General features: G+C 36.5%; 3 protein-coding genes across 3 annotated transcripts; all 3 read right to left on the bottom strand.

Annotated features, from left to right (window-relative positions):
- On the bottom strand, positions 1,358-3,253 carry LOC109361135. The gene is made up of 4 exons (XM_019606462.1): positions 3,247-3,253; positions 2,647-2,835; positions 2,486-2,554; positions 1,358-1,839 (listed from the first exon to the last, which is right to left on the bottom strand). The coding sequence occupies exons 2-4, from the start codon at positions 2,803-2,805 to the stop codon at positions 1,633-1,635; spliced, it is 435 nt and encodes a 144-aa protein (XP_019462007.1). The 5' UTR covers positions 2,806-2,835; positions 3,247-3,253; the 3' UTR covers positions 1,358-1,632.
- On the bottom strand, positions 3,395-7,262 carry LOC109359223. Its single transcript, XM_019603804.1, has 7 exons — positions 7,002-7,262; positions 6,797-6,935; positions 6,584-6,685; positions 5,751-5,878; positions 4,536-4,816; positions 4,375-4,459; positions 3,395-3,899 (listed from the first exon to the last, which is right to left on the bottom strand). Exons 1-7 carry the CDS (start codon positions 7,113-7,115, stop codon positions 3,459-3,461), a joined length of 1,290 nt encoding a protein of 429 aa, XP_019459349.1. The 5' UTR covers positions 7,116-7,262; the 3' UTR covers positions 3,395-3,458.
- Positions 9,365-15,204, bottom strand: LOC109359367 (DIS3-like exonuclease 2). The gene is made up of 7 exons (XM_019604006.1): positions 14,958-15,204; positions 14,016-14,437; positions 13,874-13,927; positions 13,631-13,699; positions 10,846-13,113; positions 10,433-10,504; positions 9,365-10,198 (listed from the first exon to the last, which is right to left on the bottom strand). Exons 1-7 carry the CDS (start codon positions 15,073-15,075, stop codon positions 9,809-9,811), a joined length of 3,393 nt encoding a protein of 1,130 aa, XP_019459551.1. The 5' UTR covers positions 15,076-15,204; the 3' UTR covers positions 9,365-9,808.

Raw genomic sequence — 15,389 nt, 5'->3', positions numbered from 1 at the left:
AATAGAAATTGCTCCTTCATTTGTGCTAACATGCTAAAATAAATAGCTCAATTGCAGATTTGGGATCTTATCACTATTTGGATATAGCCTTATCATTACTGACCATTATACTGACATTTTTTGTTTATTTCTTTATTTATCTACTGTACTGAACAAGTTAACAAAAACATCTAAATAGGTTTGTTATTTTATTCAAGGTACCAACAGGCAAAGAAAAAAATAGACAGAAAGTACAATATTTCTTGGTCAAAATAAATAAGTTATGCATGGGTAGAACATAAAGTCTAATTATTTTGTTTAAACAAGAGAAAAAATATATGCACACAACAACGTATAAGTTTTATACGGTATTACCACATCATCCATCATTCATGTTACCCAAGGCAGTTCATTGGTAATATTTCATGCAAACACCACATGACTGTGTTGGATACATCAATTGTTAGGACAGAAGAATAAATGGGTAATTTTTTGTGAAGAATGAAGGGTAAGACAGTTAGTTAGAGGGGGTTTAATTAAATAAATAAGAGGGAATAAGGGTAAAAGTGTAGAAGGGATTGATTCACAATTGAAATATCTTAACAGCCAAGTAATTGGCTCATTTATAAAATTGAGAAATCCTTGAAGGAGAGTCTTTTTCCTTGTTCAGTCAATTCGAGTGGAGCAATTAAACGATTATTTAATTTTTTTTCCATAGTGGGTTCCTAAAATCAACATTATTAGCACTGCACATGCAAGTCCTGGAACTTTCTGCTCTTGGTTGATATTATCTACATGTTTAAACAAACAACAAAATCTATGTATTTTTTTATGAACAAAAAAAATCCTCAGCAATACCTCAAATGGCCATAACTGCAAAACTGTTAACCATATGCAGATGAATCCTATTTGTTTGGGATGTTCCAGTGACATCCTTTTTAATGACAAGGGCTAAGATGTCACACAGGTTCTATTGGCATGAGATTTACTACATGATGACATTTCCTGATAATAGGTGATTGTTCAGTTAACTCCAAAATATCCCAGCCAAAAAGTGAACACTTCACTTATATTTACTAGGTGAACCATCATGAAATTTACTCTAATCCGTGGAAGCTCGTCTTATAGGACTATGCTTCTTTCTTTCCTCATTAATTTCATGATGGTTCATCTATTAGATTTCGCTTTGAGAATACATGAGCGGGAAGGTTCTATTAGTAAACCTCCAATAAAGAAGCGGTAGGGTGTATGGGATTGGACCTAAGAGTTGTTGCTGTTGACCTTATAAATAAATAAAAAAAGTTGCTGCTGTTGACAGTTTCACGATCCTGAATCAGAATCCAGGCTCAAACAGACCACTGACACGCATGAAACACAATTGATATTAAAGCAGTGACACACTATGCTACATTAGTTGCTCTCAAAATAAAAGATAGTGCATTGCCAAAATGAAAATACCTATGAAAACTTTAGTTATAAAGTCGCAGAGAGGCAAGAGCAAAATATTCAAAACCAAATTACACTCTTTAATTTTAGGATACCATTTTCCCATATACCAAAATGAGCAAGCTAACAAAAACAGCAAGAATAGAAATACCCTAACCAGTCATTTCAAACAAACAACATGAACAATTTTACTAACCCTGTTTCACTTCAGGATCTGGAATTCTTGAATCCTTCATTGTCAATTAAGGCACCGCTCCCTTTCTCTGGGGCAACATAGACCGCCCTGGCTGCTGCTATGGCAGAATCCCCTCTCTTAACAATTTTCTGAAGCTCCCCAACCTTGTCTAACAGTGATGCAGCATTTATGTTGGTAGTCTGAATCAACTGGTTTGCAGTTTCTAGAGCTGTGCACAGCTGATTAAATCCAAACGCAAAAGGTTAAAAAATATAGTATTAAGTTGGAAACAGACGACACATGAAAGCATTTGGCAAACATAAGGAACATCTAGCTTTTGTTTTCTTTCGCTCCCCGCATTTTAGCAGAACCATTCAACTTTTAAGTATCATGTCAACTTCTATTCTATCTATAAAATAGACTAAACATGGAATAAAAATGGCATATGTTATGATCTCTTCTGTGCATGTTTGGTTTCATCATTAGGGTGCTTAATAATCGCATTTAGTCTAATGCTAGCTTTTGGTAAGAATCACGTTTGAGGGGTATGCCAATGTGAAACCAAACATGCACAACTGTCTAATAGATGCTACCGAAACAAAACATCAATCAAAGATTAAAATCGCATTCTCTCGCATACAACCCCTTTCAACTATAGCTCCATACTAGAAAACCCCTTTTGTTTTAAAACACAAAGGTTTGCTTGGTCTATAACAAGGTTTTTAAAAGTCATTGCGTTCGTGGTTTCAGAAACTCCAAAACCTTGACGTTTTGGACAATTATGCTCAATGCGTTCACAATTGATGTGACCTTAACCTATAAGGATCCCAGACATAGATTGAAAACATTGGTTTATAGGAACAGATCGAGATTCAGAGCTAAAACCTTCAAGGTGAGAGAAGTCCAAGAATGATCGGTGCCAGAAAGTGATGAATTCAAGTGCTCATAGTTTTCCTGAAACGAGACGAAGTCACAAAAATCAGAAATGGGGTAGAATAGGGAGATTGGTGTGGTGAATTTATAGATGAAACGGGAAGAAGAGGAACCTGGAAGAGTTTGGTGAGATCAGGAATTGAAGTGGCGTTGCTGAGATCTGAGGGAAGAGGTTCGTGGCGTCGAGTGTCTGACACAGCCGTGCCTCCTTCTTCTCCGACGTCGCTAAGGAGATCTCCGATGCATAGAAGAGGTCCACCGACTCCTCTCATTTTTTCGTTCACAACAGTCTCTTTTTTTTTCTTCCATGAGAGTAAAGGAAATAATAATATTATATTTTTATTATCAATAAGTTATTATATTAGTGAAATATTTAATTTAAATAATTCATGTTATATCATTTAATTTAAATATTTTTATGCACTAGATTAATTCAAATGAGAATAACAGGATTTTAACCTGCCTCTGGAGCCACTAATCAAGACAAAAAAAGTGGATATTCTTAGACTTCCTGATTTTAGAGAAACTAATTGAAAGGAGCTTTTCCATAAATAAAAAAATTAATCACGTGTCTTCCTTGCTCGTGGGGCACTTGACAATTTTGTGATAAGATTATAGTGTACTATTTGCATTCTGATTTATGTTGGACTATAATCTCCAATTTTGCCACCTAATTGTGTTTATCTTCGATGTTATTTTCGTCTTAGATCTACTATTTTCTTCCCATAAAATGTTATTTTCACGCAAAGCAATGGAGATGTAGTTTATTTTCCCCTTTTTGGTAAATTAAATGACAAATTTTTTACTTTTTTGGTATTTTAAATAATGAAATTCTGGAAAGAGCCAAATAGAGTGTACGGATTGTTTTAAAATGTGCACTTGAGAATATGCAAATGCAGATATGCGAAAGTTTATAGACGATACATTACTTGGTTCCAAAGCAAGGCATTGTTGCAGAAACCATTTCAAACTTACCATTCTCAATATTTAAGCTGGGATCAACAACGACCTCAAATTTCAGAGGACTGTTTTTTCCTTGTTTAAGCAACATTTTCAAAATAAGTAACCAGACACCATAAAAGTTTAACTTTTTAACACGAAGATGCTGTTCCTCCATTGTTAAGCTCTTATCGGCATCTAACCCACTGGCACTAGAACATCCTTCCCCGGATAGTCTTGGGTTATTAGCAAGTCTTGCATCTTGATCTTTGTCCTTGCATTTATGACTTGGACCAAGTTTTGGATTAACCATTTGCACTTTGTAACTAGAATAGACCTTTTCAGCTTTGATGTTCCCAAACAAGATTTCTGCTGCCTTGTTCTTAACGAGAATTGGCATGTAATCTGATTCATCCCACACATATAACTGCAAAAATTTGCACCAGTAAGCAACGTTAAGCATGCCTAAGATGATATACATATTTTTCTTAATATATAGGGACAAGAACAAACAAAAAAATCAACGCATTTTAAGGGGGAAAACATATTTAAGACTCTTTTATATAAATCACTATTAAAAACCAGATGCCACAACATACTTACTTTTTCGTGTCATGATCTAATATCTTAATTATGAAACAAAGAGCAGAAGGCATATGCAGACATACTGAGAAAAAATTTATGCTTAAAGTTGCATTGTAGTTCAATTTGGTTATAGACAGATAATTTGTTTAATTTATTAAAACATTTGACTAAAGGTATTTGGAATTATGGATTCGTCATTGAGAAGACATCTTTCAAGTTTCACATGACTAACTAAATGAAGCTGTCGAAGTCAAAGGATCAGACAAGATTTTATTGAGCAGAATCAAGGATGAGCAAGGCGTATGAAATATATTTACCATGAAAGGCCTATATATCGAGCATACTGAATGAAGGCGGCTTGAACTTTTTGAGCAAATTAGTGGAATAGCATTTTGCTCACATCTGAAATAAGGTCAGATTTATCACTGATCAATAAAGGCAGGCACAGCAAAACATAAGTTATCATATAAGTTCATACTCTGAATCTAAGGGTGAACCACATAGCTGGCAGCCGATGCATAAGAGGTCTTCCACCAAGTTGTTATACTCACTTTTGTAAACTCTCATGCTAAGGAAAATCTTCTCTGTCTCGGTATCACCAATAGTCCTTGCATTAAGTTGTGGAATCATTTCACCAATAGATGCACAGACTATAGCCTTGCAGGATGTTGTCAGCTGAGAGACTTCCAAAAGTGAAAAGCAGTCCAGAGGCGTTCTCTCTTCAAGCACTTTCCAGTTTTTAGGCAGACATTCTATTTTCTTTGCATATCAAATTCCATAGATTCATCAGTATATCTAAACCAAATAATATATACTGTAACTCTGGAAGTGATGAAGAATATTGATCAATGTAGGGTTGCTAAGTGAAAGTCAACTTATCAAGGAAAACCATAATGCTGTGAAATTTTAAAACTAAAATATGGAATGAGTAATGTATAATAATCATAATAACTATTAACAATTACACATTATGTTTACAGAGAATGGAATTAAAATAAAACCAGACAGGTATCTAATATTAATGACATCCCAGTATAGATACTTTCTAGCGAAAAAAGGATTTGCTAGGTTAGCAGGTTATATAATTTGCATTTCACTAACTGAACAGCACAAGGAGTCTGACATTTCATAATTCAAACAGATGGACACAATCAGAGAGCACACTCCTCAAATTTTAGTACAATAGTACATGAGATGAAATGAAGAGCAGGCAAGAGAAGCACACAAATTTGGAACTTATTTGTTATCTCTCTTTACAATTTAACTCACCTATGATGCCATGACTTAATTGTCTTACAGCAGAAGTTCTAACTTCTAACTCTAGTGTGCAATAAATGCAATAGATGATGCCCAGAACCAAATAGTTACCCAAGGGATGTAGTGTGCTAATGATAAAAGCATCATTTATTCACATTTTTTAGGAAAACAAAAGATAGAAGGAAAACTATGCAAATGCATTTGCTAAAAATTTAACATGAAAGAAAAGAATAAGGAGACGAACTTTAGGCACTATGACAACACGGCAATGCGATTTGAAGAAAAGAACATGAACTATGAAGTGAAAACATGTTGTCCAAAACTTTTAGCAAATAAGAGAACATAAAAAAAACATGCTTCCTGAACCAACACATGATAGCTATGAACCTTTGAAAGTCATACAATACAGGCTACAATGATAAGGCAAATAGAATACTTGATTGCTAGGCAACTTGATGTTGCAGATGGAGGACCGAGACTGCTGCACCCACTTTATGACCTTCCTAAGCTTGACCTTTGTTGTTGTCCCAACAAGTGAGCAACCAGTTATCAACTCTTCTACACCTACACAGAAGGAAATTGTAAAAGGTGAAACTCTTAAAACATAAAAAAGATTCATTTTATTCACCTTCAATTATGCTTGTTCCACCTCACATGACGTCTCACACGTCAACATAGGTGGAAAGTATGCATGTGGGAGTTGTGGTTTATATGCTATAAGTGTGTATGAGCAATCAATTCAGTTGGTAGAGATGTGGGACATAAAGTTTGAGCACCTGGGTTCAAACCCTGACAAAGGTACAACTTCCCCCTTCCCCGTCAAAAATACTTTGCCTATAAAAAATATAATGTATAAGCATTATTCAGTGACATGTTGTCTTAACTCTTAACAGAAGCAAAATATTATTATTTTTTGAATTTGTAGAGATGGATAACCCATGAGAACACATTCATATAGCCAATTCCAATTTTACTGAAGTAGTGTTTGTTGCACGGAATGGCTCTGTTTTCTTTGGTTTCACTGCTTTTAGTGTAACCAAAATATTTTAATTTTCCGGAGGTTTTTACAAAAGCTTATAGAGTACTTACGCTTATGAGAAAAACTTATATCTAAGCTTATAAAATAGCTTATGCAAATAATCTCCTTCAAAAGAAGTTTACTGAATAAGTGCAAAATTAATGCACCTTCAATTTTATGTCCTGAATATGTGTTATCTTCCACATGTCTAACAATATCTACCTAAGTGCAGTTTTAAGGAAAGAACAAACCCCTTGAGATAAGTGATTCATAAGGGTGAATCAAGCAAAGCATCGAAGACCACTGAACAGTTCTAGCCTCAACAATATCACCATATTTTGCAATCTTGAAATCTGACACATTCGAAACAGAATTAACGGCATAAGTAGCTACAGTTAATATCATGTATATTATTTTATTTCGGATTTAAAAACAAGTATTATATCTGAGATTATAGACTATACTCTGTAACAAAACAACATCACCCGCAGCTATCTTAGACGCCATGTCCTTTTGCCAAAGAGAAACTCCAAAATACGGTGTCGTTTCATCACCAACCTGAATATCCGTGCGCATAATGTGTCCACCTTTGGAGGACTTACACTGCGATTGAGAAGTTCTCGTAAATGGAACAAAAAGGAGAGAGAGGTCAGAAAACTGAGAAATTACCTGAACGAGAAAGGAACGGTGAACGAAAACGAGAAGCTGAACGAAATCGCCGATGAGAGAAGAGGCTGAGTGAAGATCAATGAGAGGACCGTACCATCCAAACGCAGAAGCCATCTTCAACTTGTTCAGTTAGTGCCCTAATTCAAATTCCCGCTTTTGTTCTCTTCGGTGTATTTGCTTTTGGCGCGAATTAGATTTTGCTATGGGAGTGTTTGGTTGTGGAGGTAAACAAATTCACTACGCCTCATCATTCACTACTTTTTTCAAGGGTAATAACAAAATTTCACACACCAGAAGCCTAATGTTACCACATTTTAATACATATCACTTATAAACTAATTATTAATAGTATTTCCTTAAAAAAACTATATCATTTTCCTTGTGTAAAATTAGATTATTTATCAATTGTGCTACAACTTGTTGGTAAACGTTCAACATGACTTATTTCTATAACATATTTTATGCAGTTATATTTTTACCTTTTTTTTCCAGTGTTACAAAGGGGCTAAAGACAGCCCATGAAAGCAGGAGGGAAGAAACAAAGACTACCCTCCTCTCCTATAAAAGGAGGAGGTACTATCGGACAACAGCTAAATGGAATAAAAACTAGGAGCAGTATCGAAGACCCGAGCACGCTTATTTAGATCAAGGCCGAACTTAGCAATGCCATCCGCAACACTATTGGCTTCCTGGAAAATATGAGTACACAAAACCTGATAAAATTTTGGAATAAGGCTTCAGATTTGATCTACAAATACCGCACACGGATGACACGCGGGACATCCAGACCCCACCATCTGCACACAACATGTAGAATCAGACTCAAGAAGGATCTTCTGAAAAACCTCTGATGCAACAACCTCAAACCTATTAGGATACCCCAGAGCTCTGTCTGGATCACTGTGCAAGGACCGAGATGGTTAGCATAAACAAAAAGGAAGGCACCAAAGTGGTCCCTTACGACGCCACCACAGGCCGCTAGCCTCCTTGAACTCGAGAAGGCTTCATCCGCATTGAGTTTAACCCATCCTAGATCAGGGGAAACCAGCGAATAGTAGGAGAGTTTGGATTAGGCAATAGAACCACCGTTGGCGCATTCCGCTGCATAGCCAAGGAGGTGCTTCGACAACGAGCTTTTATTTGTGCACATAACTATTGTGTCGGGCACCTCTGGTTGTCAAAAATGAGGGAGTTTCTAGTTCTCCAAATGGCCTCCACAGTCATCCCAAAAAACAAAAGGCCCAAGCCCCGTCAATAGCAACGTAGGTACACGTTAAATTATTATTGCACTAGTCAATTAAACCCCAGAGAAGAAAGAATGTTGAGCAGGAATTTTGAGGAGACGCATCTACACCTCCTTAATCTCAACACAGTCTCGAAGAGCATAAAGAACAGTCTCGAAATTCGAACAGCGAGAAAGAATCTGAGTTAGACATAGCTCTCTTATAACGCTGATCATTTGTTGGAAGCCCATTGCTAATTAGACGCCACGACAGAAGCACAATTCTACATGGACCCTCCCAGGACCAAATGACATCAGACACAGGGTTGCAAGAAGCCACACCAAAATTTGTAACACTCAGATAAGCTGATGCAACCGAGAAGGCACCATCCGAAGATCCCATCCATGCCAAGGAATCGGTAATGTCCTGATTAGCACGAGGTGTAGCGCCAAAAATTTTTGAACAGTTTCCGATGAGACCGAATTAAGCACGAGACCAATATTCCAATCCCCATTAGATTCCACGAAATCAGCCACCCTAGCTGCCAAGACATTTGCACAACAGTTCCCTTGACTATTAGCCAGGGCACCTTCACCGGGAACTTATCAAACTAGAAGCTAACGGTTCTGCCATCCCCCAACCTCCATCTCATTATCCAATTCACCTTGGTTACTTCTACCTTATCACACTCACTAAGATATACATTAGCCTCTTTACAATTAATTATTTTACAGTCTGGTTTTATTGACCCGCAAACTTGAAATGTTACAATAATCTATTCTTGATTTGTTAGCTTACTTTTTGATATAGTCTGATTTTCAATAAAAAAATTTGTTGTAGCTATGGTGACATCAATAATATGAAGAAAAAATTGCATAGACAGACGCCATAAAAGTTTTACACTATCACTATATCGTTCTGCATTAATTTTCAACATCATTGACTCTCAGAAAAAATTAATTCAAACAAATTGTGAATTTAATGTATAATATCTTTAAATTGTGACTGCATAAATATTATGTTCTTAATAATATACTTATAAATTTTAATTTTGTAAAAAAATGTGCATATCATACCAGCGTAATTTGGTATGTTCCGTATCCATAATTCCATATCGACAATAAAACTCAAGGCAAACAGTGCGCAAAAAAACTCCAGAGGTCATTTAAAGCATGAAAATAGAATATTCCACTTGAAAGTTCACTAAATCAGAAACTAAAGATGTCTCAAAGACCAAAGTACAAAAGTAGCCACCCAAACTAAACAAAAAATATTGGGTTTCAGGCCAACCAAAAAACGAGATATACTATGAATTGGTTCTCTCTATAATAGAACCAAATACCTGGACACACTATGTCAAAGGAACGGGCAAACAAAAAACGAGCCAATTCCAGTAAGAATATTCTGTTAGAAACAGCGGGCTGAGGCTGAAGCTCCAACTGAACTTCCCAACGTTAAGCATCAAACCTCAAGCATGATCATAGAACAATCAAGATCTAGGACCATACCATGTAACATTCACCAACCTATATCTATTAAGGTAAACACTACTTATCTACAATTGAGTAGAAATCCATTCCGTTTTTAATGGTCAACTTCTCCGATATATGAACTCATGTACAACCTCACTCCAATATCAGGATGCCCATCATCACCCCCAATGGCATGAAGAGCTACTGGAACTGTCGAAAGAATACGAACAGTTAGAGGAAAAAAAGCAGGGTTAACCTTAGGCTCTGAATTAACAGATCTAGAACCAAGCTCCCCATCGATGATAGATTCATCCATGGCAGCCTCTAGGTTATATGGGCAAGTAAGCAATGAAACTTCATCAAAAGCCCTCCACTTATTTGAGCCACCCCTCCTAAATGCACGTCTATTGGTAGCAGACAAGCTAAGAACCAAAGTGGATGTTTTCTCAAACCACTCCACGGTTAAGCCTTCCACTTCATCGTAGTATATGCGTCGCTCAATCTGAAAACAGAAAAAGTATAACACAACAATTAAAAATAACGCAAAACAGAAAATCAACATATTGAAATCTAAATTAAATATCTTATGCAAACTATAGAACTGCTATATTTATTAACATTATTTATGGCAATGCATTGAAAAATCCAAAATCACAAATTTCATGTTTATGATGTAGAACTGCTGTATTTATCAACATCTACAGTGTGCAACCTAGAACAGCTAGAAGTTACTTACAGCTAGCCGTTGAATATAAATTGACATGAATTTGGGGCCAAGTCCCAGTACTCTTGCTTCTGACAATAAAACCTGCAAAAAAAGATGACCAGCCCTTAAAAAATATTTATGAAAGAAACCTATGCTCATAAAACAAGATCAACTCAAAATTCTCAATCACTCAACCATACCCTATACAGCAATAACTATCCGCTTATTAAAATTAACTGATCTTACAGCCGTGCTAAAAAAATTAGTATGTGCAATCATGTAATTTTTTATACACACAAAAACAAAGAAAATTGCACAACAATTCTTAAGAATAAACAAGTATCACATGGCAAAAGTAGACAGAACAAGTATAATAATACAGAAATAAGCCTTCAAGCAAAGAACAAGGATGGAAATATAAGAGAATGATATAGAAGACATACCTCCTTCTTCTTCAGAAGAAACCACATGTAAACTTTGTCACAGGCATCCTTGACGTATCTACTAGCAAGTTTTCTCTGATTGCAATAAGCAGCAACATCAGCAAGCACTTCAGCACATGGAATTCTATGCTTCAAAGCTGCAGCTGATAATGCTTCCCTACCTTCCATGGACTCAGCAGCATTTTTATCAAAATTGATACCCGTGAAACATCGTTTATGCACTTCCACATCTTTGTTAACCTGTAAAGCATTTTGATGCTTGAAATATGATTCCTCGGCCTCTATAACCGCAAGTAGTGTACGGTGAACAACAATATCAGGATAGCGACGCAGAGGAGATGTGAAATGAGTGTAAAAAGGGACAGCCAACGAATAATGACCACATTCATGATCCTTATCCTTCAAATCTCCACTACAGAAGTAAGAGGCCAACTGCATTGACCGAGTAGCATAGGAAATAACAATATCATAAAGAACAGGGTCGCCCTTGAGTTTTTCCCTGATCTGCTCTAATGAGCAATGTATTTGGCCAGATGAAGAAATCTTCAATGTTAAACCATGTTTCTGGCAAAAAGCCATGAAGTCTCTCAGCTTCCTCATATTAGGTTCAGGATGCCTCCGCAATAACGCACAATCAGGATAAGCTCTAAAGATGATCTCAGCAGCTGTCGTATTGGCTAAAAGCATAAATTCCTCAACAAGAAAATTTGATTCTTTCTGTTCCGAAAACACACTATCATAAGGAATTCCATATTCATCCAACAAGAAAACAATTTTGGGATTATCAAGCCGCAGAGCTCCGTCAGTAAACCTCTTGTGTTTCAGAACAATTGAAATTTCATAAAGACTTTTCACAGATGTAATAATATCTGGCAACTCAAAACGGCCATACACTTTAGGATAATCCTTTGCCACAATGTTTGAGCCAGTAGCCCTATTAATGATTTCCTGAGCATGTTCATATGAAAGCTTACAACTAGATTGTATAACAGAACGACCAACCCAACGATCAACAACTTTTCCAGCATGGTTCATATCCAGGAGAATGGAAACTGCAAGTCGATCCACTCCAGGATTAAGTGAACCTATATTCTCAGAAAGTAATGGAGGCAACATAGGTAACTTCCTTTGCAACATATAGACACTAGTTGACCTAAGCTGAGCTTCACTATCTAAGGCAGTGTCAGGTAGAACATGGTATGATACATCGGCAATGTGGATGCCTACTCTGTAATTCCCATTAGGTAACTTTTCAATAGACAGTGCATCATCCACATCTGTGGCAGTAGAAGGATCAATAGTAAAAATACACAAATTTCTTAGATCTATTCTACTCTTAATTTCCATCAGCGGTACATCCCAAGGAAGGCATGGAAGGCAGGACAAAGCTTCAGGTGCAAATTCAGCCAAACAGATTGCATTCTGAAACAAAATTGAATCTAACTGGGGTTGAACCTCACTACCTCGTCCAAAAATATGCAAGATGTGAGCCTTAGGGAAAAAACTTTCTTCAACCCAATCATCAATTTGTGCAGCTACTAGATCCATGTCAATGGTCACATCACCGCTTTTCACTCTTTTCTTAATGCACTTCGGTAATTCATTAACAAAACATGTCATGTTCGGAAGCTTTGGATCAGTTGGTATTAACTGGATATACTCTTGCTCAGAAACCATGTTCTTGTTCTTCCTTGAATCTTTTTTGCTAATGGCCGTGGAAGCAGAACAATTCTTTGAATTAAGATGACCCACAATACGATCTCGACGAGCAGACCTCTCAATAATAGCAACCACCCTGCCAGTTGGTCTTTTAGAAGGGAAAGAATTAGCCAACAAAGACAACTCTTCCACTGCATTCGTTACTGCACTCTTTTCATTACAGCAACTGATCTTCAAAGAATCAAAAGCAGGACAGAGCAGTCCATCAACTGTATCAAGGCGGGTCATTCCATGTGGTTTGAAATTGTTACTTAAACCATTATTCTCATAATCATATCGTTTCTCAGGAGAATGACTGATTCTAGAAGGGATAGATTTGTGATCAACATCTTCCTCATTTTGACCAGGGGAGCTTCTGTAATGAGGAGACTCATGCTCGGCATCTAGTTTACCTTTTCCATTACAAAAATTATCAGCCACTTTATCATCTTCTGTAATGAAGTTACAGACTTCCGGTTGTGCAGTATTTTTACAAGTCACACTGGGTCCTTTTATTTTTGTCCACATTGACAGAGGATCAATCTTAACTGCGACGATATCACCTTCCACCTACATATAACAATCAGTGGATATACATGAGACATCGTCCAGCTAGATACAAGGCACCTTGAGGTACATTAAGAGCATGATATCAACTAAGGGCAAAGCAATGCTTCCCCGTCTAAAAAACAAGACATATTAAAAATGTAAAAATAGCATAGTAAATGAGAAAAATAAATAATAAATCCACTGTAGACAACACCCAAATGAAATCCTAATTGACAAACGGCTCAAAAAACTTCTATCCCCCTCCTAAAATGAATTCAAAAAGCAAAGAAACAGAGATGAACATACCCAGACATAGGCTAGGATAATAATTACAACCATGCATGCATAAAGCGATACACGAAATCTTAAAAATGATTAGACATAAGACATGTATGCAAATCCCCCAAAGAAAGGGCCCATAAAAGACCTAACAATAATTTTTGTGACCAATTGAAAACAAATGGCAGAAGCATTTCCATTAAAAAACAAGTAAACAGTGCTACAAAGTTTTAATAGCAAATGCATCCAGACATCTTACCGCTCTATTCTGGACTGGAAATCCATTGATGAGAATATCCATTGCCATTCCATCAATTCTACAGTAGGCCTACAAGTATATAAACAACAATTTTAATCATCATAATCATACACTAGATGCACAAGAAATCATGAACTGGAACTCATGTCCAACCCCACCAGGCCCACCCCATAAATAAAGGAACAGGAAAAAGAAACCCTAGCAACTAAAATGACTATAAGGTAGATCATGGATGTCAGAAACCTCAAGTCTATTGTGAGCATTGACATAAAAGGGAGCTTTGAAGACATCACCCTTCTGCAAAATAAAAGAAAATAAACAAATGTCATTACCAAGCAATTAAACAAACATAGAAACTTAAGTTTTCATTTACTACATTACTAACCTCTATTGCCTTTTCAACAGCATCCATAGACCAGTGTGGACTAAAATAAGTTCTCTGGCCATAATGCCCAATTTGACCGCAAGGGACAGATTCTTTCTTTTTATTAGTATTCGTTCCCGATGATCCTCTGCAAACCGTCGGTTCAGAAAACGACTTCGAACCAGTTCCTCCTCTATGCATTTGCATAACTTCACTATCTTGTAAACCAAGATATTCAACTTGCTCATTGATGTGCATTTGAGGCATTGAAACAAAAGCAACATCTGATGATCTAGATAAGCCTTGTTCATCTAGAGAAGTAACATCGACTCCTTCTTGGTTTGTTGAACTCCTCAATGCTGCAGCGGTCGTGTTATGAGTGGGTGTTCCATTTTTTTCTGAACACTCTAACGATAACCCATTGTTCTTGCTTACTTCAGATGCTATTATTACAAGGAAATTGTGAGGATCAGCAAAGAAGGAAAAATATTGAAAAGCACATGTTTATACGTTTAATATTTGTTGCAAAAAAATTGAGAACAAATATTATTTCCAAATCTGATTCAGAAAGATATAGGATCCATTTTAATGTTTGGAGCACTACATAAATAGAATAGATATGAGTCAATCTGTATGTAGTTCACAACTTCAGTGCCTTACAGAATAGTGTGCTAAAAGCTACCGAAGTGTCAATCATGATTAGCATAAAACTGAACCAGCATTTTGCATTAATTCAATAGCCACAGAAACATATATGCGAAACAAACAGTAACAATGGTGAGGAACAGCATTCAATTGTTTGATTTTACTGGCTTTGTGCAGAAGCAATACCCGGATTAATTAAGGTTCCAGAATTTAAAACTAATTCACTTTTACCTTCTGGGGCATAATTCAGAAAACCAAAACACCCTACAACTTAAACTAACCTATATTAAAATATGGAATAACAATTTAGAAATTTACCTGTGGTAGAAGGAACATGGTTTTGTTTGGATCGACGATTAGATCGACGCTTCTTCTTCGTATCCTTTTCCTCATAATCAAACCTCTTAGACATGGATCCCTCAAAAGCAGATCTCATTCTTATAGTTATCCAAGAAGCAGAAGAAGTTATGGAACAAACGAAAATCTGATAGGAGATTGAAAGAAGGGAAACGAAGACGAGCGGAAATCAAACAATCAGAAGAGAAAACAAAAAAGAAGAGCGAGTTAGAAGTCCAATATCTTCCGTTTTCGGAAGAAAAAAATAAGACGGAAGAAGAGAACAGAGAAAGTTTTGGATTGAGTAAGAAACAAGGTTTAAGAATGTTTTATATTGAGGGAGAGGAGAGATTAAACGACACGACAAAAAGAGAAAAAGGAGGAGGAGGAGGAGTAGGAAGAGGAATAGCAACA

Source organism: Lupinus angustifolius, chromosome LG11, assembly GCF_001865875.1.
Source record: "Lupinus angustifolius cultivar Tanjil chromosome LG11, LupAngTanjil_v1.0, whole genome shotgun sequence".
NCBI classification, from domain to species: Eukaryota; Viridiplantae; Streptophyta; class Magnoliopsida; order Fabales; family Fabaceae; genus Lupinus; species Lupinus angustifolius.
Note: the sequence above shows the minus strand (reverse complement) of the source record. Positions and strands in the feature narration are given on the sequence as shown.

What these genes read in the sequence shown, in the direction of transcription:
- LOC109359367 (XM_019604006.1), bottom strand. Translation starts at nt 15,075, where the DNA reads ATGAGATCTGCTTTTGAGGGATCCATGTCTAAGAGGTTTGATTATGAG. An exon ending in CCATGTTCCTTCTACCACAG is followed by an intron (nt 14,438 to 14,957) that starts GTAAATTTCTAA and finishes TTGTAATAATAG; the next exon opens with CATCTGAAGTAAGCAAGAAC. An exon ending in CTGTTGAAAAGGCAATAGAG is followed by an intron (nt 13,928 to 14,015) that starts GTTAGTAATGTA and finishes TTTATTTTGCAG; the next exon opens with AAGGGTGATGTCTTCAAAGC.
- LOC109359223 (XM_019603804.1), bottom strand. Translation starts at nt 7,115, where the DNA reads ATGGCTTCTGCGTTTGGATGGTACGGTCCTCTCATTGATCTTCACTCA. An exon ending in ACCGTTCCTTTCTCGTTCAG is followed by an intron (nt 6,936 to 7,001) that starts GTAATTTCTCAG and finishes TCTCAATCGCAG; the next exon opens with TGTAAGTCCTCCAAAGGTGG. An exon ending in GGTTCACCCTTAGATTCAGA is followed by an intron (nt 4,460 to 4,535) that starts GTATGAACTTAT and finishes ACCTTATTTCAG; the next exon opens with ATGTGAGCAAAATGCTATTC.
- LOC109361135 (XM_019606462.1), bottom strand. Translation starts at nt 2,805, where the DNA reads ATGAGAGGAGTCGGTGGACCTCTTCTATGCATCGGAGATCTCCTTAGC. An exon ending in ATCTCACCAAACTCTTCCAG is followed by an intron (nt 2,555 to 2,646) that starts GTTCCTCTTCTT and finishes GTCTCGTTTCAG; the next exon opens with GAAAACTATGAGCACTTGAA. An exon ending in GGACTTCTCTCACCTTGAAG is followed by an intron (nt 1,840 to 2,485) that starts GTTTTAGCTCTG and finishes GGATTTAATCAG; the next exon opens with CTGTGCACAGCTCTAGAAAC.